Genomic DNA, 26,575 nt, shown 5'->3' with positions numbered 1-26,575 from the left:
CCCTGTTCCAGATTGCTGAGTTTTATAACAAATTTATCTGCTTTTTCTGTCAATAAGGTATTCATGTATTTGCGCAGAGATGGAATCCTGTATTGGCACTTGCATTTGGTGATTCATCACTGCTTTGGATGCGGTATTTCACTGTTGATGCAGAGCCTCAGCTTTACTTGCTCTGATATCTTCTCAGAGGAACAAATTCTTCTATGACTCTCTTACACCCATCCTGGCTAGTTATGGCTGTGTGCTCCTGGTGAAACTGTGCTTGGACTGGGTTAGGCTGCTCTTCACAAAGCCAAACTGCGTGAGGTGACCCTGGGGCAGAAGTCACCTGAGATGGTCAGCAGATAAAATGTAGATGTGCTCAAATGGGCAGCTGGGCTTCTCCACAGCAAGCTTGGGGCCATTCTGTGAGGGCCACTCTGGTACTGTTTGGAGAAAGGCTGGTGGAAGGTGTTCAGCCATGGCCTTTGGATGAGATTAGAGGGTTTGGTCCTGAATACTACTTGCTGTCACTCAGTAGTGATGATATTAATGGATAAAGGAGGAGTGTGTGTGTGCTGTTAAATACTTGCATGGCTGAAAATAACACAACTAAAAAGAGAAAGACAGCTGATAAGGTGAAAGGAAGAGGTGAGCCCTGTCATTTGCCCTCAGAAGTAGGTCCATAACACTTTGTGGTGTGTACAATCTGCTTTGCCTTTCTCTTCCTTGCCTTTGGCTTCTGGCCATTAATAATACATTGTGCTTCAGTCTGATGGCACAAGAGAATTCTGGTATCAGTGAAACAAATACATTTCCCGTTATGAATTTGGGAGCTGGCTGTGTCAGGCCAAATACCAAAAGATAATAATATTACGAGGTTGCCTGCCAAATGGGAGTATTACAGAAGGAGTGCATTGTGAGTAGGTGCCTGTCCAGCAACAACATGCTGCACCCCGGGCTGATGATGTAAGGATCAATAGCAGGCTAGACCTGACCCATGGGAAACTCCAGGAGGAGCTTACACTGCAGTATGCTAAACAGAATCCGAGAATGAGTCCAAAAGAAGAAAACAGTTTCACCAAGTACAGAACTCAGAATAGGGGAATTTTTCCATATATGTTTCCACTCATATGTTGAAACGAGTGCTAAGTTGAAATAGAAGACAGAAGTCACTGTCTTCTCCCTTCTGAGAAGCATTCCTTCTTAATAGCTCCTTTTCCTCACCTGATTACATGGGCAGCATCCCAGGAGGAGGAAATGCCTTGTGACTTCCACCAGACGACCAGTCTGGTGGGAATCAGGCCCAGGCTCGAAATACCAGTGGAACGTCAGTGCAATAAAATGCACAGATATATAAAAAAAATTGAGTGCCAAAAAATTAAAAAATCAGAAAATGCTTAAGGGATTTGGATTATTCTTGACAAACAGTACTAATTTATAGGTGAAGACTGAATTAAATTCATGCTTTGCTAAGAGTCTTTATAGGCTATTGAATCCCCAGTGAAATTTAACAGGAAATGTACACGGCGTACCTTGATGCTTTCATGCCCTGTGATGGATATATGAATTGTCATGGGTTAGTGTTTCTTTGTTCAAATACAGAGATTCCTCTGCATTTGGATGTTTCCAGAGTATAGGCAAGAATAAAGTGACTTCTCCCTGTGCTTCTCTCTGGCTGATTTTTAATGATGCACTTACAAACTGCGTGGGGACTCTGTGCAGGTGCTGGCTAGCTGTTTCTTGCGTTTGGCTGACATGTTTGCAATCATAGTGCCAACACAACAGGTATGGGTGAGGCGTATATTTTTGCTGTACATCCATAGCCCTAAACACTTGTACCTCTTTGGTTAATGGGAGAGACGCTTTATTAATTGCCAAAGGCTTGAGAGAAAAAAATATTGGTCCAGAGAACTGAAAGAGCCAACAAAATAGGGTGACTGACAGTTTTTTTTTCCCCATAGTGCTTGGGATTGTTATGATGTCAGATCTGCATATTATTTATCACGCATATTCTCATCTGTTGTAGCAGACAACTCCCTTAGTATTAATGGGAGTTGTGCAATTACAGAGCTGAGAGCATGTGTGCAGCAGGACTGGGGCACAGTGGGACCGGCTGGGGATGCAGTGTCAGTCTTGGATTGGAATGTCTTTGTTTTCCTTGGCTTGTCACAGACTCGTACTGGAGGCAGAAGGAGAAGGTTGATATAAATCAGTGACTCACTCCTTTAGTCTTTAATGAAAATCCCACTGAAGTCAATGGGAATAGGCCATAATTCTGTGAAACATTGACTAGAGCAGCATTCTCCTGTGTGCTCTTTGGGTCGTGATACCTTTACTCAGTCTGAGTAATGCCTTGCTCTTCAAACAATTGCATGAAAATAGTTGGAGCTATTTGAAGAGTGTAGTACTGTTTGTACTGCCATGCAGACAGCACAATCTGGACTCTTGCTTTTATTAAAGATATTTATGTTTAATTAATTTTCCCCTACAGAGCTCAACTTCTCCTTTTTGATTCATTCTGTGAAGTCATAATTCAGTACTTATGGTAACCTAAATCCATATTAAGCTCCAGTATAAGCAGGCATAAATTCCATTGATTTCACTGCCCCATTTACACAGGACTGTGTTTGGTCTGAGATCTCCTCTGCCTTGGAAGTAATTGCAGTGCAATAAATCCAGGCTTATACCTCAGCTGTGCAGTGAAAGGAGAAAATAGGGATTACAGCAGAACAATGTGTGAGTTAAATGCAGATAGCTTTGAAAATAAGTACAATCTGGGAAGAAGCTGGTGATAGTATTATACATGCTTCAATCAGCTTTCATCTAAGTATGTGAAAGCTTTTCCGTACATCAATGAAATAAGCCCAGCAACGTCACTGTGAAGGTAGATGGCATTAGAAAATGTATTTTGCATTCCCTATTTGATATTTACCCAGGTAAAAAGTAGTGAAATCTAATGTGGGTGTGGGTTTTTGTTTTTTTTTTTTGGTGGATAAAAGCTGAAAAGGATTTCAGGATTTTGATCAAAGCAAGTAGAATGGCATTTTAGTGGATGATATCTGATAAAGTTGATCCCGTTATGAATACCCCTGTTTGGATATAGATTTGTGCTCACAACTTTCATCCTGCAGAAGATTCCAAGCTTTTTAGTGTTTGTGGCAAATAGCTGATGGGGGAAAAGGACGGCTGGCATGGGGGAAGGTGTTCAGCTCACAAGCTGTGAGAAAGTGCAGCAGTTGCTTTCTCTTCCACTGGGAGATACTAATGGGGTGCAAACTGTTAGTGGGCCAGTGCAAAATGGGATGGAGTCCACAGTCAGTTTATGTAGAACTAAAAATTGTTTTTAGATTGCCTTAAAATTGAGCCTGAACATGACTTCATTGTGGTGGAGCTGTTGCATGCAAGTTTCTGTTTGTGTTTGCTGGTGGTTTAGAAGAATTCTTGGCAGAAATAACTCAACTGATGATGGTTTTTGTGTTGTTTTGTTGTGCTCCAGAGGGTATAAGGAAGATATTGGTTGTTTCAAAGCATCAAATAATCAAATACAGTGCAATCTTAATGCTAGCTAAAGTTTAACAGTTTGGTTTTAAAAAATCACGTAAAGGTTAAAATATAGAGTGTTTGCCTCAGCTTTTTTATGTCAATGTATACTGTAACTGACCTCTAGAAATTCCTTTTAGTCTTTCCCTTTAGTCCAAGCCAAAATGAGGGTGTTTTTTTTTTCTTTTTTTCTGACCACCCTTAAGATTTTTAACAGACACTAGTTTCCTGTTTAGGGTAATGTTATCTTCGTATGAGTTTCTGCACATACTGAAGGCAAATATGCTTTGAGATTATCTGCCCCCCCCCTTTAAGTTCTAAAAAGTAAGTGTCCATTTGCATGTTTTCAGGCTTTGTGGTGCAGTCAGCCTTCATTAACAATAGATTCCAGCTGCCAGACTTAGATCTGTATCTGGACTTCAGCATTCAGATTGTGAGGATACTCACGTCTGGAGTTTTGATTCAGAGCAATGTCTCATTTAGAAAAACTCAGACAAGATTGGATGCAATTTCACTACAGAGTTAAAAAAAAAATCTGGAGTCAAGAATTTAATTGTAGGATGCAAGACATATGTTATCTGCTTCTCAGAGTTGCCTGTAGCCTTTGTGAAAAGGCAGGGTATATGTACAGGTTATACAGAAAGGACGTAGAGCCTTATGCCTAAAGAAGGGTGGGCAGAAAACCAAAGAAATGTTTATAAAGGAAATGGAGAAGGTCTTACCTGGACGCTCTCCCCGGTGGCTCCACTCTTTTGCCCTCTTGAAAGAGCTAATTGCTTTTAGGTACAATGGTAGATGAGGTCTGAGGGTTTGGGGCTGAGAACCCCAGTGACTGTTAACTGGTTGATGGATGATACCCTCTCTTAATCATCTTCTCAAAAGGGGTCTAAGATGGGTTTTTGTGTATGGAATCATGCAGAGTTCATGAGCTTGATTTCCCTTTCCATCAGCTTTTAACAGGATGGCATGATTTGACTTATTGCAACAGCAAAAAGTATCTGGGAGGGTGAAAAAAATGATATAAATATTAAGTGGTTTGATGTGAAGTCTAGATAATTTGCATCCTGCGTGGATGTAAAGCACAGTTAGAGAGAGCTTGGTTACAGAAAGCACTGTAGCTCAGATGTGTAAGAAAATTCCTGACCGCTTTGTTTTAGTTACCAGTAGTAATTTCTAAAAACTTTGCCTTTGAGCTTACACATTCTCTAAGTACTTATATGGAGTATTAATACTGTTTTGTGACAAGGCAGAATGAAGATAAGTTTGTTTTTTAATGTCTATACTTTTCAACATTGCCGGAGAACGCCCGAGAATCAAAATAAGGTGAAAATAGAAAGTATTGAAATAGAATGTGCTGGCATGAATGCATATGTTAAAGTTTGGATGACTTGCTGCCTGGTGTCTCCAAGGATGCTGACTTTTTCCATTGTGTTAGGTTTCCTGAGCTCTTATTAAACTGCATGCCTGATGAGCTTTGTGTCCATCAGCTGTCCCATCAAATGCAGTGGTACAGCCCATCCTCCGCCTTCCACCATCTCTGGCAAAGCAGAACCTGGCTTCATTAACTGCCTGGGGATAACGCTAGGAGGAGTTTGAAGGTGGTACCGTACCCAGCTGGTGTTCATCAGCATCCTTGCAGATACTGTGGGGGATGTGCTGCATTCCAGGAGTCCATGGGCAGCAGAGACTCGTCTGAGATCTGATCTCGTCTGTTCACATTGTCTGTCTTGAAAAATTCCTCTATCAGTAGGCTGGCTATGAGAAAGTTTGATCCATGAGCTCTTCAAATGTCTCTGTCTTTACAGATATCAATGAGTGTGAAATTGGAGCCCATAACTGTGATAGACATGCCATATGTACGAACACAGCGGGAAGTTTCAAATGTAGCTGCAGCCCTGGCTGGGTTGGGAATGGTATCAAGTGCACAGGTGAGTGTTGTATGCATTTATTTGTAAGGTCTGATCAGCACTGGGTCTTGGTGACTCTGGAAAAAACAATACCACACCTACAAATAGAGAAGACAAATGTTTATCATCCTCATTAGGTCAATGTGACATGATCCATTGGAGGGCGAATTCTCTGCCATAGTAACTGTGAAATCGGCATTATCTCATATTTGGCGAGTGTGATGATGGAAGTGAACTGGACCACGGAGAGAGACTGTGTGTACTTCAGGAAAGTTTGTGTCTCATGGGAGACTGTGAGAGGTCTCTCAGTACTCCTTGTGAAAACAGGATATATCCTAGAAGGTCTTAGCCTGGAGGGTGCCCTGCAGCCTCCTCATTCACAATTACCTTGTCAGCGTTCTTTGTTGGGCTGTAAATAAGCTGTGACTGCTTTTCCAGTCAGATGACCCGACATATGTGTGGGTTTTATTACGGAAGATAATTTGAAGTAGAGGTTTGGTCATGTCATATACTGCCTAAAGTGTGTATTCATGTTGTGTTTTTTTTTAAAAAAAAAAACTAATGTTGTTTTTCTTATTATTATTTTAAAGATCTGGATGAGTGCTCCAATGGAACCCACATGTGCAGTCCACATGCTGACTGCAAGAACACAATGGGCTCTTATCGTTGCCTGTGTAAAGAAGGTTATACTGGGGATGGCTTCACTTGTACAGGTAAGCTTTCTTAAGAATGAGACAAGTACCATGCTTGCATATTCACCTGGCATTTAGGCTTATTAGTGTTATAATTTAAACACAAATACCATTGAGTTAATATCCACAATGGAAACTTTTGTACTCAGAATTCCCATTCAACTAGAATACAAAGTGTAGATCAGCTACAGGATTGTGTTACGTTAGGCCTGGTGCTCCCCAAATTAGGTTGCTGATTCAGCAGATAGCACTTGAGCTCTGCAGCAGATGTCAAAAGATATTGTAAGATCTCCATCTTTGGAATTACTAAGAACTCAGCTGGGCAAGGCTGTGAATAACCAGATCTAATTTTGAAATTAGCCTTGTTTATAGCAGAGGCTGGACCAGATGATCTCCAGTGATTTCTTGCAACCTAAGTTAGTCTATGATTCAATACAGAAAAAAAAAAAAGCTTTTAAAGATTTGAAGTTATTCTCGAATGTCATCTTCCATTGTTTTCTACTTCTTTTAAGTTGTGACAACTTTAAAGATACTGAGTATTATACCTAAAGCAGTCAATTTTTCTTTTGTTAAAATGCAAGTTTTCATTGAGCTTTTCTTGTTAGTAGGAGTGGGTGGCAAACTTACTAAAACAATGCTTCGTCATATAATTCATCCAATTAGTTACCCAATCCACTGGCTGCCAACATTAATATTTAAATAGTAGGGCACATTATTAAAATTATTTTATAAAACTACCTAAAAATGTTTTTGTTTTGTTTTTCACAAGTGATTTTGTGCTATCTGCCCTATTTACTGCATCATCCTGAAAGATGGTGTCAGGACATGTAGAATGATGGAGGTAGCTGCTTTTAAAACCTCATTTTATAAACTGTAAATACGATTATAAAGTATTGCTAGAGAAATGTTTCCCACCCATACTTCAGTCTTCTGCTTTGAAGAACGGATCAGCTCACATAGGCTTAGTCATCAGGAACCCTGCTATTACGTTAAGGAATTCAGTGTTGCTGGTAATGCAGGGGGATCCTGTTGAGGATAAAGCAATGGGAAGGCAGTTGGTGGGCCAGATTTTCAGCTGGTGCAAATTAGCAGTGCTTTATCAATGACAGTAGTTTTCATGGCATCTGAGAATCTGGCTCAGCAGGTTTAAGGCCGAATTTGAATCATTCCAATTTATAAATGAGCCCTGGGATTCCGTTTAATCGAGTCTGTATAATTTAGTCTTGAATCTGATTCAGCTTCCTTAGTGGCCTTCATGACCTGCAGGGCTTTTTGTTAATTTCCCAGATGATGATTTCCAGGAGTCTATAAACTACATCTTTCAGAGCACTTACAGAGATTCTGCATTCAGTTGAATGCTTTAAAAAAAAAAAAAGGAAAGCTTATTGTTCGTGGATGCAAGAGGTGGCTGGGGCTCCAACTAGGGTATGCAAATATTCTGTAAGCTCTCTGCCAAAATATACAGCATTCACCCTGATAGGTACAACCTTTGCTTTGCCAGCCATGGACTTGTAACAAGCTCACACTGACAGCTAGACTCTGTTGCAGCAAGTAGGGTGTTTTGGTAATGTATAAAATGTCAGCTAGAAAATAGGGGCCACAATCTACCTGAAGGGCAGCGTAGCCCAGTAGCAAGGCCGTTTTTCTCATCAGCTGTTAAAACTGCAGTTTGATTTTGATCAAGTTATTTTCACTTCAGTGCCACTTTTGTTAGTGTTTTCTATTTGGCATGGAGACCGTCTATTACCATATGTTTGCTCATTGCACAATAAACCTCTTATTTCAGTTGCTGCCTCTAGGCTTTGCTGTAATAGAAACAATAACGATAATAAAATTCACGTGCTCATTCTGAGTCTAAATTTGACTGTGTGTACGGCTTCCAACCGTTGTTAACTGTAGCTACTTTATCAGCCTGTACCTGTTGCTAATTTTTCTTTTGATTAGAAGCTGCATTTTCAACATGTAGAAAATATCCCAAGCTGTTACATGTAATAGCTTTTGCATATAAGTAGGGTGTAGTTTCTTCTGCAAGTGTTCAGAGCTAAAAGAATAGTTAAAATCCTTGGAACGCTGCATACTTCAGCTGAAACAAATGTTGTTGAGAAAACCATGTTTACTGTAAACCTCCAATTTCTTTTTCTTTTACAGACCTAGATGAATGCTCAGAAAACTTAAATCTCTGTGAAAATGGGCAGTGCCTCAATGCCCCAGGAGGATATCGCTGTGAATGTGATATGGGATTTTTGCCAAGTCCGGATGGGAAAGCATGTGAAGGTAATTCTCTGTAAGCTTTAAACAACGCTCAACAAATTCAGCCTTAATAATATTTTATGTTTGAAAAATCTTACAATTGGTTGCAGTTGTGATTTTATTGAGAACTTCATGAAAACTGTCAATAGTTGCTTTTTTTTCTGTTTATGTTCTTGGATGCCAGTATTTATTATGGACCCCCGGGTCTTCATTTACCTATTGTATAGAGAAAGGACAGCTTTTTGGACACTGTTTTTCCACGTATTATTAGTAGATGTAATTGCTGATCAAAATGGCATTGTCAACTGCCATTTCATCTTGGTCGATATGCACACAGTTCTTCAGTTTATTCATAAGAGTTAAACAGAAACAGTTACTTTGCCTTAGTGCACGTGAAGCTGAAAAACGCTGGTTTGGTAGCTAATATAGTGAGCCTTCTTGAAGAGGGCTTCTGCCAAATCAGAAATTGAAGCCTTGCAGAAAATGTATATGACCACCAAAAAATACAAATTAAAAAAAAATAAATCCCATGAGTATTTTTTCTGTTTTGAACTGGTTACTACTCTTCAGTAAGAGCTTTTCATATAAAAAGATTCACAAAACCCAAGGAATACCTATTTTGCCAATGTGTTTAAGGGCATATATTTGATAATGATATATGAAAGCCAGTTTGTATAGCACTTATCACTTCATCAGTCAGTCCAGAAGCAGCGGCTGTATCATCTGACATACTAATGACTCATAAGAACTAGTATGTGAGGGAGTTCGTAAGTACATCACTATAAGTAGGATTTTTCCCCTGAAAAGTATTCTGTGTATTTTTTTTAGTAATCTACCAAGAGAAATAATTTATGAGAGTGAATTTTTGCATAGATTAAAAGAATATTAGATTTCATAGTGTTTCATGCAACAATTTACTTTGAAACCTTTTAGCTAACTTTAAATAGCTTACATAGAGCCTAGCTTCTGTTGTGAAAACAGACTTCCCTTGATGTCTCGGATGTGTACACAAAACACAGTATTTTAAGGTCCTTTGTAAACACACACTTTTTTTATTGTTTCATTTAGTTGTTCTTTGTCTAATACATAAAGCATTCAGTAAATAATGAATCAGATACAATGATTTAGACAAACAGCACATAGAAGTGAGCTTCAGGTGCCAACCTCAAGATCTGTCAAATGCAGAAACCTGAAGATGAGCATCAAATTCACCTCTGTGCACAAGCATGTGGGGGGGGTTTTGGCTTTTTTTTATTATTATTAATTTATTTTGCTGAAGTTCAGCTTTCTGGAGATGGCTGCTGGCTTAGGATGAACTTCATTTTTAAAGAATATCTCCTGCCATGTTTAATTTTGCGACTTGTCAGGTTAGCCTATGAGTAAGTTCAGATTATTTCTGTTATGGCCTCTAGTGACATTGGAAAGAGTCTTTTGCCTAAAAAAAAAAACAAAACAAAACAAAACAAAAAAAGGCCATGGATTAGATTACTTAGGCTTCAAGTGTAAATCTTGCATGTTATTCTTCTCTGATCTTGCACAGTGCGCAGGAGCAGTCGGTTTCCAGATTCATGTTTTCTGAACTTTTCTGTATCTATATTAAAAAAGATACAGAAACCTTATATTTTTCCCTTCCTCTTTCTTTATCAGATATTGATGAGTGCTCACTTCCTAACATCTGTGTCTACGGTACTTGTCATAACCTCCCTGGACTTTTCCGATGTGAGTGTGAAGTGGGCTATGAACTGGACAGAAGTGGTGGTAACTGCACAGGTAAAGATGATTTCGAACAACATGCTTTTTAATTTTCTATTAGTGTTATAATCTGCTCCTTAGGAAATTCTTTTAAAATGTTATACAAATCAGTCTGAATATAAAGGAAATCTGCTGTATAACGCAGAGAGAAAGGTCAGTGGAAATTATACTCAAGTGGAGACTGGCAGCCTTCTCCACACTTCTCTTTCACCTTTTTTGTCAACTTCTGATTTCCTAGTGGCTTCAGGAAAAAAAGGGAGAAATACAGCAGAGATAACATCTTTGTCTACATCTTCAAGGCAGAGATGTGTTGTGCCCAGTAGTTCCGATTCACGGTACTGGATGGCAGGCTAATGTCATGTCTTTTTCCCTTAAGTATTTTTGAATATTTTATGTGAATTGATAGATCAGTTTTCAAGGGAAAATACTTTTTTTCCCAGTGCAGTGATGAATTAATTTCAGGCTAGTGTTCTACTTCTAAGACATGTATATACTTTTAGAACTTCCTGGAGATCAGTACTTGGTAACTAATGGATTTGTGGTGGTCAGCGTATTATACCTGATATATCTACGGTATGCACTGTCCTGGAGTATTTGCTTACCACCTGCTGTTTTTTTTTTGCAGATGTTAATGAATGTGCAGATCCCACAACCTGCATCAGTGGCACATGTGTCAATACTGCTGGTAGTTACACCTGTGAGTGCCCTCCAGATTTTGAGCTGAATCCTACCCGCGTTGGCTGTGTTGGTAAGGGAACACTCCTTATATTTATTTACAAGTGAAGTTGCACAGAGGCTGCAAGGCTAACTGTTTAGAACCTGATCTCCTTCTGTGAAAAAGTGACGCTCTTGGTGGATGAGGGAAAGGCTGTGGTGTGGTCTACCTTGACTTCAGTAAGGTTTTTGCAGCCGTTTCCCACAGCATTCTCCTCAAGAAACTGGCTGCTCTTGGCTTGGACTGGAGTACGCTTCGTTGGGTTAGAAACTGGCTGGGTAGCCGCGCCCAAAGAGTCGTGGTGAATGGAGTTAAATCCAGTTGGAGGCCGGTCACTAGTGGAGTCCCCCAGGGCTCAGTACTGGGGCCAGTCCTCTTTAATATCTTTATCGATGATCTGGATGAGGGGATCGAGTGCACCCTCAGTACGTTTGCAGATGACACCAAGTTAGATGCATGTGTCGATCTGCTTGAGGGTAGGAAGACTCTGCAGGAGGATCTGGATAGGCTGGACCGATGGGCTGAGGCCAACTGTATGAAGTTCAACAAGGCCAAGTGCCGGGTCCTGCACCTGGGGCACAACAACCCCAAGTAGCGCTACAGGCTGGGAGATGAGTTGGTTGGAAAGCTGCCTGGCAGAGAAGGACCTGGGAGTATTGGTTGATAGTCAACTGAATATGAGCCACCAGTGTGCTCAGGTGGCCAAGAAGACCAACAGCATCCTGGCTTGCGTAAGAAGTAGTGTGGCCAGCAGGTCTAGGGAAGTGATTGTCCCCCTGTACTCGGCTCTGGTGAGGCCGCACCTCAAGTACTGTGTTCAGTTTTGGGCCCCTCACTACAAGAAGGACATGGAGGTGCTCAAGTGAGCCCAGAGAAGGGCAACAAAGCTGGTGAGGGGTCTGGAGAACAAGTCGTATGAGGAGCAGCTGAGGGAGCTGGGATTGTTTAGCCTGGAGAAGAGGAGGCTCAGGGGTGACACCTTATTGCACTCTACAGGTACCTTAAAGGAGGCTGTAGCGAGGTGGGGGTTGGTCTGTTCTCCCACGTGTCTGGTGATAGGATGAGGGGGGAATGGGCTAAAGTTGCGCCAGGGGAGGTTTAGGTTAGATGTTAGGAAGAACTTCTTTACTGAAAGGGTTGTTAGGCACTGGAATGGACTGCCCAGGGAAGTGGTTGAGTCACCATCCCTGGAGGTCTTTGAAAGACGTTTAGATGTAGAGCTTAGTGATATGGTTTAGTGAAGGACTTGTTAGCATTAGGTCAGAGGTTGGACTAGGTGATCTTGGAGGTCTCTTCCAACCTAGATGATTGTGTGATTCTGTGTGTTTATGTGAAAGTCCTAGGTCATGGAAGAGGGCTGGAACAGACTCACCAACTCCCAGCCCACTGCCCCGGCCTTAGAAGTTGTAATAGTGCAGTGGGAATATGCCTGAAGTGATGCAACATGCCAGCAATGCCCTGCTGCCAGAACCAAGCCCTTGGGGCTTGTTATAGCTGTCCACAATTTACAGCAGGCACGAGATGATTTTAAATTTCAGCAAGCTTAAACCAACATCCAGCTGGCCCCAAGATGGCAGGCAAATGAAGTTGTGGCATAAAGCCACCTTACACTCTTTGAGCATTGAGTGCAGCTTGGCTAGGTGCAGCTTTCATGACCAATGGAAATGCTGTTGTATTAGGCCCCGATTACTCGTTACTCTGATATTTTTTTTGCTTTTGTTTAAGAGGGCATAGGGATGCTCCTCAAATTCAAATGTATTTGAAAATCCTAACAAGTAGATGCTTTCATGCTTGTTTATCTCATAGAGAGGAGAAAGCAGTGTATTTCTGGAACTGGAAGGGTGTACAAATGTGGATGGCAATGTAAATCAAAATGAGAAAAGGCCTGGCTGAAGAGCTGTGGCATCACTGTCCTATCCAAGCAGGAAAAGCTGGGTTCTCTTGGACAACACAAGTCACTTTCTTTAGCTGTTATACAAGAAATTAGAGTTGTCTGAGGGTATCCCTCATCCTGAGGTGTTGTTTGTGATTTCTTTTCCCCTCTCCTAAGATGTTTGTTGTTAATGTGCATTCTGAATAGATACACGATCTGGCAACTGTTACCTGGACATTAAAACTCGTGGAGATAATGGTGGCACCTTCTGCAGCAATGAGATCGGAGTGGGTGTTTCTAAGGCCTCCTGTTGCTGCTCTCTGGGCAGAGCTTGGGGAGTTCCCTGTGAACAGTGCCCACCTGTGAACACAAGTAAGTCAGCTTTCCTGGGTTAGACACAACAATACAACGTGATCATTTACTGTATACCTGCAGGAAAGAGGTCTTTGAAGAACTTTATCAGTCTTAATCAAAAACTTTAATAGCCTTTCAAAAAGGTTATCTAGACAGAATATTACCACTTTTGAGCAAGTTTGCTGTTACACAAAAACAATTGACATTATGAAATGGAGTAGCAGTTGATGTTATAGAGTAAAATTTAATGTTGATATCCGGTTACTTTACATTTATATTATCTGTAATAATTTGACTAATTTTCAAAGATAATTGTGCTGAAAATGTTTCTGCTATCTTAAGTTCGTAAATCTATTTTGTTTTCAGCTGAATATAAGGTTCTTTGCCCTGGAGGAGAAGGATTCCGACCAAATCCTATTACAGTTATATTAGAGGGTAATGTTTACTTTTTCCTATTTTTACATGCCTAAAATTATTAAACTCTTGAGTGAGTGTTGTTTTTAATGGAAAAATGTAAATGAGATAATGTCTGTGAATTTGTTTGAACAGATATTGATGAATGTCAAGAACTGCCTGGGCTCTGCCAAGGAGGAAAATGTATTAATACATTTGGTAGCTTCCAGTGTCAGTGTCCATCAGGGTACTATTTGAATGAAGAGACTCGAGTATGTGATGGTATGTAGCCTTCACTTAACTAGTCTTCAGCTTTTATTGGTATAAAATGATGACAGATCAACATGTAGCAGAATTGATCTGTCTTTGAAAATGAAAATAAGCAGACCAATGCAGCTTTACAGTGGAAAGTTGGAACAGGTTGAAGTCTTACATTGAGAGAGAGAATTCTTTCTTGACCATGTTGAAATATATGCAAATTTATATTCAAAATAATAAGATTTTTGTCCAAAACAGAAAAAACAACAATTTATATGTAAAATATAGTTTAATAACCAGTTATAAAATAAGAGCTGTCCAGTAATGGGTAATAGAATGGTTTATGGGTAGTCAGATAAAGAGCTAACTTGCTCCTTGGTTTCCTGGGTTGGTTACAGTGTCTTTGTGCTTTTTATCCACTGCTTATTTTCTCTCCTATTGATTTCAATGTCCAACTGAAAATATTTGTTGGACTGCAAAACGTTTTTCTTCCCCCAGCACTGTCAGTAGTATATATTCATCATATTGCGTGGAACTATCAGGTTTTACTGGATACAAAACTTCAGGCAACCTCTCAAATCCTTAGATTTCCCAAAGCCCACGCTGTCTTCAGCCTTCCAGACTGTTAATAATGTTAATACAGTACCTATGATGTGCCAGGGACTGCAGAAATACAAAAGATTCAGGTTCTAAATTAAGGCTGAAGCAAAGTGCTTCATCCATATTGTGCTTATGTAGCTCAACAAATGGTTTCCTGTTAAAGAGGAGATCTACCTTTTTATTTTTCCTTAGTGGAGTGTCAAAGATGGTTTAAAATGTTAAGGTTAGTGAACTAATATTGAACTTTTAGGAACCAAGTTGGACTTCTTCTGTTGTTGTTATTTTAGCAAATGTTAGAGCCTCTTGATGAAACTAACATGACATCTTGAGTTGGGAAAGTTGCTCACTTTTCCCAGTCAAAACAGACTTGAACCCTCCAATCAGTCTGTTTTAGCATCATTACTTACTGAGATGGGCACTCCACAGTAAACAGCTTTGGTTCTTGTCTGGATTTGGGAATTCGGAGTGAATGAGATCCTCAAATGCTATTTTTGTGTGGCAATTGCAGAAAACAAATTACTGTCTCTGGGCTGCCTAGACACTTTAGAGTCCCCATCTTCACACCACAGCTGGGCTCTCTGTGGCCACTTGTGCCACAAACTCCTCCATTGTGTGGGCCTTGCTCCACCATGACCTTGTTCAGAGATCCTTCAGCTGTCCTCTGTTAGTACCTTCCAACCTCAGGTGTTACTGAGACATTTTCATTCTTGAAAGCACAATGAGAAAACTGCTGTGGCCACTCACTGCCTTTTTATTCTCTTCTAGATGTGAACGAGTGTGATACACCTGGCATATGTGGACCTGGCACGTGTTACAATACTGTTGGGAACTACACCTGCATCTGTCCTCCTGATTACATGCAAGTCAATGGAGGGAACAACTGTATGGGTATGTGTTGTGGGTTTTTTTAAGCTTTATATTAATGCTTTGGGCCAGGGCTTTAGCTGGCACAAACCAGAATTATTCCCCTAAATTTAGTTAAATGAGAGTTAACTAAATAAAAGATCTACCTTCTTTTATTCATCTTATTGCATAAACCAAGGTAGATCACTTTTATTACAGACTTTTTAGTATCTCATTAGAATTTCTCTTTTGATTTGATAATTTATGTGTTCATCCTTTCCAGTTATCACTTCAGCTTTTCAGTTAAAAGCTTCTGCAGGTGAAACACTACTAAAATGATTCAGGCTTCACAGAATGAAATCACAACCTGCGCACAGTTTTTAGGAGGAACCACAAACAATCTCGTGTTTTTCAATTTTAGGCAAAACACCAATACTGAATCCTTCAATGACTCTGATCAGTGTTACAGCAGTGATTAGGACTCTTAAATGTTTGTATTGCAAACAAATCTTCATACTTTTAGAGTAATCTTGTAGGGATACATTTTTATGTAGTATTCTACAGTGCCACAACATCTATTTGACAGGCATCTAAAAAGTATGTATGTGAAGAATAGTTCTTAAACCCTTCAGGTTCACCATCTTCTGTAAGAATTGCTAATGTGTTGGCCTTTTTTTCTTCATTTTCACAGATATGAGAAGAAGTCTGTGCTACAGAAATTACTATGCTGATAACCAAACCTGTGATGGCGAGCTACTCTTTAATATGACCAAGAAAATGTGCTGCTGTTCCTACAACATTGGACGTGCATGGAATAAGCCTTGTGAACAGTGTCCTATACCTAGCACCGGTACTTTTTTGAATTGGGAAGCAATTTGAAAGCCTTGGTAACATGAATACTGTTAGCAGGTGTAACATTGTTAGAGAAAGAGATGCTATGACTTTGTCTGCTCTTGTGTGTCTGAAATGAAGGGATCACTTACCTCTTTTGGCCTGGATGTGATCAGCCCTAGTCACAATGAAGGCATATGTTTAAATCCTTTTGGAGTGGTATGTGTACAGACTGCTGGGCCATGCCTCTTTTGTGACAGTTTCCTTTTCTGGGAGACTTCATGCTGTATAGTTTGATCCATCTCTTGGCAAATGCCTATTATTGATCAAGTACTGAGGCACTGACCGGATTTTTATAGGCATTGCTTCAACAAATATGGTGTGTGCTGTGCCTAGACTGCTGAGGTACCTTGGTCTCTTCTGAGAATGATCTATGTCAAGCAGCTACAATAAGATGTAGCAGTTTCTGGGCTAATTGTATGGGCATACAGTAAACCTCCACATTGACTTAAGACTCTGCAAAGTTGAGCCCAGGATACCCCACTCTGGTTTGAGGTGGTTAGCTACAAGAATAAACTTCCTAGACAATTATTTGGATAACTTCCAACTTATGGTTCAGACTTTTTTAAACTCAGATCTGGACTTGTATGCAGAAACTGTAGTGCACAGAGATAAACATATGCACAGCAAAGCCAGGATGTGAGCCCAAGCCCTCCTCATCTTTTTATGTGCTAATTTCAGTGGCCTTTGAATGAGAACTCAAGTACATACTAAGCATTCACACAGCCTTAGGGAAGCATCTGCATACTTCTACATACCCTGCAGGTGTTGAAAGAGTAAAAGTAGAAATTTCTTTGGGCAAAGGATGTAGTGAATTTTTGACTGTTGATTAATTCAAAATACTGTAATTGCTGCTTTGTTCTCCAATTGTAGATGAATTCTCTACGCTCTGTGGAAGTCAAAGGCCTGGCTTCTTCATTGACATTTATACAGGATTACCAGTTGGTGAGTTGTGATTTCTGTTTTGAACTAAATTCCATACTACCTCTGCCCAAGGAAGGGAGGATGTTTCTTTTCCCAATCATTTCTTTCATGGGAGGAAGAAAAGCCAAACAGTATAATGGAGATCAACCTTCTGTTGAATTTTGAGCCTGCAAGCTTTCCGTATAGCTCCTCCTAGCTAGCAGAAATGATTATTGCTGCTTGTTATTAAGGCAATATAAAGCTCTAAATAAATTATCATCAGGCCTGCGTGAGCAGGGCACAGATACCAAGCCTACAAGGTCTGGGAGTAAGGCCAATCAGCATTTGTTGAGTAGAATTAGGAGTCTTTCCTTGAGACTAAACCAGAGATTTAATCTGACATTTCATACCAGTTCCCCTGTGTATTGGTTTGACAGAAAAATCCTTCTTTCTGTTCAACTGGAATATTTCTCACATATGTTATTGTGTATAACTTTTGAATGGTGAGTAACAAATTGCAAAACAGAAAGAGGGAGAGAATGAGAAATTCAAAGACAAGAATCTGAGTAAACCCTGCTGGGACTCTATTTTGTTTTTATTCACACAAGAATGCAAATAAGAAGCAGATAATGTGCCATATAACAAACAGAGGCAGTATATAGGCAGTAATCAGGTGCTTTAGGATTAAGTTGTTGCTGTGATGCAGTGTTTGGCTAGTTAAATCATGATATTTCTAGTGAAGTGGGGAATATCATTTTCAAAGAAGTTAAACTCTCTCCATTTGGCTCTTCCAAATAACTTCATTGTAACACTCAGAATGACGAGTAGGTTCACCAGTGCTGTGGATGGGAGAAATGAGGAGGGGTGTGCGCTGCGCTCTGCCTTCCCATGTGGCAGGATACGTCTTCGCTACAGAGAAGAGTCAGGATCTGAGGAATCAGGAAACATTTACATTTCCACAGTTTGGAATGACTTGCTATCTGTTGCAGTTGGAAAAGTTCTGATGATCACACGTGCTTGATGATTCTATTAAGGATAAATGCAGGAGGACATGTTCTTCAGCAGAGGATTTTATGAAGTGCCATTTACAAGTATTTAAAAAATAATCCTTCTTGCAGATATTGATGAATGCAGAGAGATTCCTGGAGTGTGTGAAAATGGGATCTGTATAAACATGGTTGGCAGCTTCCGATGCGAGTGTCCTGTGGGTTTCTTCTACAATGACAAGCTACTGATCTGCGAAGGTAGAGTGTTAATATCATTCAGAGAAATGGTATTTCACCAGCTGACAATTCAGACAGTGGCAAATTTGATATACTTGCAAGACATTCTTAGCAAAGGAAATTACTGGTGTCAGTGTAGTAAGTCTACGTTAATTAAGACTTTTATGATTTTTTTTTTGCATAGAAAATACCAGATTTTCCATCAGACATCTTAGGCTTTGGAGGAGCATGAGTCAGCAGTCATGGGAAGAAACATTGTTTTTCACATTTGACAGAAAAGCCAAGACAAGAGTAGTCATCTTGAGTCAAATCACAATAATATTTTTTTATTCCAAGATATTTTTTCTTACGGGACCAAGATTTCTGTAAATAATATAAACACATGACAACTTTTTTTTTTTTTTTGGCCAATTTAAACATTTCCTAACATTGTGTTAGTCATTTTCATGGTGAAACCAAAGACAGTAGTATGAGTTGCTTCATTCCCTGGTGTGGTTTATGACTGCTGACAAAACGGGTACTGCAAAGCAAGGTATTGAGGAGCTTCAAGTACAAGCATGTTCTGTAGGCAGCTTCTAACTGAAATGTTACATTTCTAGGGAAATAATGTTCTCTATTTGCAGCAGCTTTGACAAACCCAAGTGACAATGAGGGTCGTGTTGACTTTGACCCAAGCTTGAATGGATTCAGAGGATAGCCTCTGCTCTGCCATCCAGTGCTGTGGATGCTGTTTAATGAGAATAAAATTGCATTTAAGTGCCCTGCTTCTCTCCCCACTCACCTGCCTTTATTTTTTTTCCAGAATAATATTGATTTATTACAGTCAATATCTATTGTTAGAACATGATTGTGAAAGTCACCTCTCTTAGACTGTGTATTTCTCTAAGAGTGCTATTATACATTTATCTCTTGGTTATACCATCTAACCTATAAAACACCTCTCTCCCTTCCATATTCTGGGAACGAGGGGGCTAGCAGCAATCCATCCACAACAAAATTCTACTTCTGTGATTCCATCTTCAAAGCTTAAAAAACAATCAAATTCAGTTCTAATGCTTTATTTTCACACCTCGTTGCCTCTGACCATGAATTTAACTTGTTCTGTCATATTCTTACTCATACTGTCTTAGTCTGTCTGGGTAACTAGTACGTGAGGTATTGGTCTCTGAGGTGCTGCTGCTGGTAGAAATTGCATGTGGTAGTACAGCTCTCCCAAGTGAGTGTGCTGCCTTCAATATGCAGCCATGCACAGGAAATAATCCAAAACTGAGCTTCCCAAATTGTAAGTACAGACAAATATCACAAAAGGAAAAATTGTTGTTCATGTCCATCTGCTTTTCACACCCTTAAATAAGGAAAACTGTTTTTTTTTTTCTTGCCAGAAGTTTTGTGTTGCTGTTTATATTTATATTGAAAGCTGCTAATGTGCAACATGGATCTTGTTTCTGTGTTACGACTGGGGGGATGCGTATAGTCTTCACCTGCAGATCTACGTGGGCATAGCAACTTCCTTATTCTGATCGCAGTCTGACAGAAGTCCATCCAAGTGAAAGGTTGCAACAGTCCTTTCCTGTGCACTCCAACACTTTCAGAAAACCATTATATCAGTCTTCTAAGCAGGAATAAATTTTACAAGTGGAACATACAGATTTGGGACCATTTCAAGGAGACATCTAAATTTAACCAAGTACCTAATTTTTTGAGTATATTGATGTTTTCAGAATTAAAAAGAAATACCTATACTTGATAAGACAATATTCCTTTACACTAAAAACAAAGTGGTTTTCTTGTCTTTCTAGTACCAACTTACCATAACAGTCAAATTCCTTCTTGTATAACAGATATTGATGAATGCCAAAATGGACCAGTATGTCAGCAAAATGCCGAGTGTGTCAACACAGCTGGTAGCTACCGTTGTGACTGTAAACCTGGCTATAGATTCACATCAACCGGACGCTGCACTGGTGAGTACTTGCCTTGTTTGTATGAATGTCTGCAGAAAGTAGTACCTTTTAAAAGAAGTTTAAAAAAGCATTTCTCCTTTTCAGTAAGATGTATTTTTTATACTAGGAGGTGATCTAGGCTCCAAGAACCCTCCTCTTAAAGACTTTTAGGAAATCCCATAAACATTCTGCTAATTCCCGGAAGACTAATGGGCCCATCCTGCGAAGGCATAAATGATAGTTAATCACCTGAGTAGATATTTGTCCTTCACTTTATCCCACCAACTGCAAAGATCTTTCTTTAGTCCATGTCATGTCTGGCTTCGCTACTTCGAGACTAGCTGTTTTCTGACACTAAAAATGCAGTTGCTGACAGAGAGTGCGGTATTTTCCCCTTCGTCTGCATAAAGTCATTTATTTTTATTTTCTGGATGTGTTTTAGCACTTTTTTTTTGCTACTTGTTTTTTCACGAATAAATCACTGCTTGCTGGGGTCTCTGCTGATAAGGTGGACTTATCTGCTAAGCCATATGCAACAACTAACTTAAAAAGCTTTTTGTTAAACTTCCTAACTTTTCTGTGGTTTTAAACTGGCCCTTGAACATTATTTTTAAATAATCCCTGACTGGGACTGTAGTTCCTCTAATCTATTTGGTCTTTCTTCTAATATCATAGTCCAGAGAGGCATTTGTGTTATCTTGATTACTTGAAGAATTGCACAGATTTTAGAGTGCTAGGAGCTAAAGAGCTGTAAATATTATATACGTTTCTGAACAATATAATAATTACAAAGGAAATTGGTAACATTTTCCTTCTGTTTTTGCTTCTGAGTACTTGAGTTTTAGGAAGTGCACTTTTCCCTGCAGTGCAGTTTTTCATTGTTTCATGAGACCCTTGAGGGAAAAGGGTGTAGGGGCAACCTGAACTCTACTATGAGAACTAAAACTTTGTTTTGTAAAGCTATGCAGCGGCACATGTAAATATGCAATATATTCCCAATGTAATTGTTGTTTTTACGTGTTCGACCGTAGTACAGGAAGAGCAAGGGAAGGTTCTGATATGGGTTACAATAACCCAGCATGAATTGGCACAAAAGTAATACTTCCCTGTATTTTGCTCTTATTTTATATTCCGTGAAAATAAAGTTTAACAATTAGAGTCAAAGGTGGTTGATAAACTACTTGATCCAGCAAAGAAAGGAAAATCCTAACTGCTCTGCTGAGAGCAGAGTGCTAAGCACCTTGAAATGCTGGATCAGTCATGCTTCTGCATTAAAAAGGATTACACCCCAGCAGCTTGTATGTTACTGAATCGTAACTAGGTTGTATCATGGTCAACAATACTATGAGTACTTCATTTATCTTATTATAAAAATAGCATTCTTCTGGTGCTATCTGTTGTGGTATAATGAGTATTTTTTCTTATAAACAGTTAAGACAATTCTGCCTCCCAGTTTTTAAACAGTTCTAATGTTCTTTACTGTGAGGGTGGTCGAACACTGGAACAGGCTTCTTAGAGTGATAGTTGATGCCCATGCCTGTGAGTGTTCAAGAGTCAATTGGATAATGTCCTCATTAATCTGCTTTATCTTCTGGTTCATCCTGAAGTGCTCAGGCAGTTGGACTAGATGACCTTTGAAAGGTCCCTTCCAGCTGAACTGTTCTGTTCTGTTTTATTATTATATTTATTATGTTCTGTTCTATTGTCTGTTTATCGCAAAAGAAGTGATTTTTCCCTGGGACTTTGAATTCACTGTTCACAGAGCACTAAAGAGAGTCATAGTTTTTCTTTCCCTTCCACATTTCTGAGATGAGAGAATTAGGAATTCTTACATCAGCATGTTATCCAGCATTGGTTTCCTTTCTCCTTCCTTTAGATTCTAGTTAGCAGCAGTATCCTTAATAGCACTGGCAGAGCTTAGTTGTCAGTAAATATTCATCCAAAGTTACTAATGGAGCTGATTGATATACAGTAATCCTAGGGATGAGAGCTATCAGGATGGTCCGTGTGCCTAGCAGAGTGTGGAGAACAGACAAAGGAAAACAAGATTTAGCACACGCAGTTCTTTGCAGTTAAGAACAACTTCACCCTTACAGTTTTGCAATGCACAGTTTGTTATGAAACTGCATCTTAGACGTTTTGCTTAGATTGTATGTAAAATAAAATTACAGAACACTAAAATCGATTAGATTCCAATACAGGCTTATGGGAGCACATCAATTGCAGTATTTTAGAGCTGCAGCAGACAAAATGCCAGGAAGCATACTGAATCAAACCAGCTTTTGTTGGTGGATGAGGTCAACAAAAAGCCCTCATTTGATTCATGTTTCTGATTTGTTATGGAAAAAGTCTGCTGGACAGTAAACATTTTGTTCTTTGACATTTTGTTTCACTTACTATTGATAAAATCCTGCATTCTGCCTGAAAGCATTCATAACAAGAGTAGCAGGAAACAGTTAGCTGTTGAACTAGTGTGATAGATGCCCTGCTATTGTAAGGCAGCAAATCCCATGCTAGCAGGATAGTTTTCCCCATCTCTTTCTGCAATACTATACAGGTGATTGTATGCTTCTGTTGGCAAAATATTTTCTGGCTACATACAGCATAACTCTTCTTGCTGTTTGAGCTTTTGTTGTGATTTATCCTGGCAGGCAGCTAAGTATCATGCAGCCGTTTGCTCACTCCCTGCCCATGGACAGATGGGGGAGAGAATTGGGAAAAAAAAAGAGGGGGAGGAGGAGGGACAGGGGGACTTACAGGTTGAGATAAAGACAGTTCAATGTGACAGAAAAATAATGATAAAAAAATGTACAAAGCAAGTGATGCACAATGTAATTGCTCACCACCCACTGACTGATGCTCAGCCGGACCGTGAGCAGTGGCCTCCCTGCTCCCACTCCCACCTCCCCCAGCCAACCCCCCATCAGTTTTATTGTTCAGCAGGACGCCATACAGTATGGAATATCCCTGTGGCTAGTGTGGATCAGCTGTCCTGGTTGTGTCCCCTCCCAGCTCCTTGGGAGGCAGCCCCAGCCTCTCTGCTGGCAAAGGCAGTGTAAGAAGCTGAGTCCTTGACTCTGTGTAAGCACTGCCCAGCAACAACCAGAGCATCGACATGTTCTCAGCATTATTCTCGTCCTAAATGCAAAACACAGCACCCTACCAGCTATTAGGAAGAATATTAACTCTATTCCAGCTGAATCCAGGACAGCTTATCATGCCTTGTTTGTCTGATTTACAGGACCATCACATTGCATGAGACACAGGTGCTACTTCTACTCATTTTATCTCTGCAGAGTGCCTAGTATTTTAATGCATTTTTATCTTTCTGTAAGCTCAGTGAGAAGAGTGTAGGATTCATTTCAATTTCAGTTTTGTATGATTTCAGTAAGTCAGTTAAGCAAAGTTGCGCTTAACATGGCTAAAAGCAATAAGCTGCTTTCATGAGAAGGATACAAACTGTGATATAAATATATGTATGTGAGGCTTTCACATCCACTGCGAAATCAATGTAGAACACTCAGAAATCTCCTGACACAATTTCATGTCATTAAATCTGCTTTTCAAATCCAGTGATTTGAAAATCACAATTTAGTGACGTGATTCCCTTTCAGCAAGAATTCGTGTTTCAGCGATATCATTTTTACACTAGATTTTTACAGCTCCACAAATGTTGTAAAGGTAGTTTACAAGCAAATAACCCATTTCCAGAGATTTATTTAGTAATGTTTCTCTTATTAGTAAATTAAAAATACTACTTTAAATTAGAGACCTGCACTGAATTCTAAATATCATGGTTGATGCTAATACATCTTTCCAGCCTTGTAGTTTAGAGGCCTTAACTTTCAATGTGCCTCTTTGTTTTCAGATCGGAACGAATGTCAAGAAATTCCAAATATCTGCAGCCATGGGCAGTGTATTGACACTGTCGGAAGTTTTTACTGTATTTGTCACAATGGGTTCAAGACCAACGATGACAGAACAATGTGTATAGGCAAGTATATCCAATTAAGGTGTACTTAGACTAATGACTATCTTAATGGAAGCCGATCCTCTGTGTCATAAGGAGCGACACTGTAAGAACTGATTGTGAGCCATCTACCACTGGCAATGGTGTGAAAACACCATAGCTGGCAAATGGAGATGATAAGCTGATAATGAAGGAAGAACATCTCATTACTGTAGATAGAACCTCTAAAAATATATATCCTGTCTAATGAACTGTCGATGCCTTCATTTTTCAGGAAAATATTCCTTCCTTTTTAGAATTTTCTGAAGCATTTTGTCTCATTTATTCCTTTGGGCAAGAAATCTAATAGATGAATATTACAATACAGCAACTGTATACAGCCTAATTGTTAATAGAGTAAGTGAAGGATGGATTTCCTGCCAGAAAAGTGCCCTTTTCAGAAACAGAGACATCTTCATAAAGAAGGAAATTCTGTACTTAACCCATTCATAGCTGTTAGTTTAGATCTGTTATGGATAGGATGAGATTTCAGGATGTTTATGATGAAAGATAATTTAGAAACCCTTTGGGAAGGGTGAAATAGATACAAAATAGATTTAGGAGAATAAATTATCATTGGACACTTGATCTATTTTTACAGATGTTGCTATCAAATACATAAACCTGGGTAAAATCTTCCTTTTGGAAGACAGGAAAATCTTTTTTACTTCTATTTGCTCTGTGTTGGCAGTAGATTACTTCTTATGCCTGTGGGATAGCTGCAGGCCTTCCTTTCCCCATTAGAGATGAAAATTCTTGCTGCTTGTTTTTTCTCCTTTGTAGATATCAATGAGTGTGAGAGAGATGCCTGTGGCAATGGAACCTGCAGAAACACTATTGGCTCTTTCAATTGCCGCTGCAATTTGGGGTTCATCCTCTCACACAACAATGACTGCATAGGTAAGGAGTGCTGAGACCAGTTAAGTGTTTCTAAGACTTTCTGCTTCTAATGAAATTAACATTAGTACCATCATCTCTACGGAGTTAAGATTGCACCTTGAATGGTCTGTGTGATTAAAGACAAAAAGCTATTTCTTTGGTCTGAAAAGGCCTCTGATTGTAAACTTCTTGCTTTTCTATAACCACTTAAATGTTTGCTTGTGAAATATGCCATTCCCTTTTTAACTGTCTCTTTGACAATTTTATAACATAGACTAATAGGAGTATTTTTCCCTCACTTGCTTTTTCAACAAGGGTTTATTGATGAATTCTCAGTTACTGTGCGATATGGTGTAAACAGAAATCTTATCTATGCAATTGTACTTGGTGCAGGTATTTCTTATGTATCTTTCAATGTTATTTTAGACGTGGACGAATGTGCAAGTGGAAATGGGATGCTCTGCAGGAATGGTCAGTGTGTGAACACGATTGGATCTTTCCAGTGTCTTTGCAATGATGGCTATGAGGTGGCTCTGGATGGAAGGACTTGTGTTGGTGAGTACTTTCTTTTAGGGTCAAGAAAAGAAAGTGCAACAAACCTTGAAAAGACAATGTTGAGTGAAAAGTGAGGGAGGTCAGAGAGAACTGTCAAAGTGTTGTCGTTATAGCTAGCTGAAGAAAATGATGACAAGTGGATGAAGACATTTCTGCTCCCAGAAGGTTCCACCATTAGTTTGATGGAATCAAGAGTAAAGCATCCTCTACAGCAGATTTGTGGAGATAACATATTTGAAATAATTGCTGTTGTCTTTCTTTCCTTTCAGATGTCAATGAGTGTGCACTGGATCCTGGAAAATGCTCACCGGGCACATGTCAGAACTTGGATGGGTCATTCAGATGCATTTGTCCTCCTGGATATGTCCTGCAAAATGACAGATGTGAAGGTGTGTATAGATCAATCCTTCATCTGTTTGTTTTTCTAGCTACTCACTGTTGTTACCAGTGTTCTCTGCATCTGAACATGGGTAATGTTTATTCTTTTGTGGCAGTATACAGTTCTGAACTGTAGCAACTGGTAAGTCACTTGCTCCTCAGAAAGTCTCACCCAGTTTTATTTGAACCTGAGCTACCTTGTCAGATCCCAAGAAAAATCTGATCCCAGGCTGTTTGGCTGATGGTACATTGCTGAGGCGTACCCACCACATGAGGTTTTGAAAACTAACTGTAGATTTTGTGCCTGGATTTCTCATCCCTCTTTCTGTCTGTTCTTCTATTGACATTTGTGTTTTCAAATCTGTTAGATATCAGTGATGATGTAAGGTTATATTTTATGTTGTACATCTGCCAGTGTAGACATTTTTATTTCTCATCTCTGTAATTACTTTTCTTACAGACATTGATGAGTGTGTGGAACAGCCAGAAATTTGTGCCCTGGGCACATGCAGCAACACACCAGGCAGTTTCAAATGCTTGTGTCCAGAAGGTTTTGTGTTGTCTTCCACAGGAAGGCGATGCCAAGGTAATTTCATTCTTATTTTTTGGCATTTCAGAATTTGTTTTCTGTTTTA

General features: G+C 39.5%; 1 protein-coding gene across 3 annotated transcripts in view; it reads left to right on the top strand.

Annotated features, from left to right (window-relative positions):
• Positions 1–26,575, top strand: part of FBN1 (fibrillin 1) — a 157,645-nt gene that overhangs the window by 110,768 nt on the left and 20,302 nt on the right. For all 3 annotated transcript variants that reach the window (XM_048052354.2, XM_013177522.3, XM_067004149.1), the window contains 18 exons: positions 5,328–5,450; positions 6,020–6,142; positions 8,270–8,395; positions 10,019–10,141; positions 10,749–10,871; positions 12,919–13,083; positions 13,432–13,500; positions 13,615–13,740; positions 15,082–15,204; positions 15,851–16,009; positions 16,924–16,995; positions 18,072–18,197; positions 20,018–20,140; positions 23,988–24,113; positions 24,912–25,028; positions 25,434–25,562; positions 25,832–25,951; positions 26,401–26,526. In XM_048052354.2, the coding sequence (XP_047908311.1) occupies positions 5,328–5,450; positions 6,020–6,142; positions 8,270–8,395; positions 10,019–10,141; positions 10,749–10,871; positions 12,919–13,083; positions 13,432–13,500; positions 13,615–13,740; positions 15,082–15,204; positions 15,851–16,009; positions 16,924–16,995; positions 18,072–18,197; positions 20,018–20,140; positions 23,988–24,113; positions 24,912–25,028; positions 25,434–25,562; positions 25,832–25,951; positions 26,401–26,526 (2,199 nt within the window). The remainder of the gene's footprint in view (positions 1–5,327; positions 5,451–6,019; positions 6,143–8,269; positions 8,396–10,018; positions 10,142–10,748; positions 10,872–12,918; positions 13,084–13,431; positions 13,501–13,614; positions 13,741–15,081; positions 15,205–15,850; positions 16,010–16,923; positions 16,996–18,071; positions 18,198–20,017; positions 20,141–23,987; positions 24,114–24,911; positions 25,029–25,433; positions 25,563–25,831; positions 25,952–26,400; positions 26,527–26,575) is intronic.

The sequence above is a fragment of the Anser cygnoides genome, chromosome 11 (assembly GCF_040182565.1).
Source record: "Anser cygnoides isolate HZ-2024a breed goose chromosome 11, Taihu_goose_T2T_genome, whole genome shotgun sequence".
Lineage (NCBI taxonomy): Eukaryota > Metazoa > Chordata > Aves > Anseriformes > Anatidae > Anser > Anser cygnoides.
The sequence above is the reverse complement of the archived record's forward strand: the minus strand, read 5'-3'. Positions and strand labels throughout refer to the sequence as shown.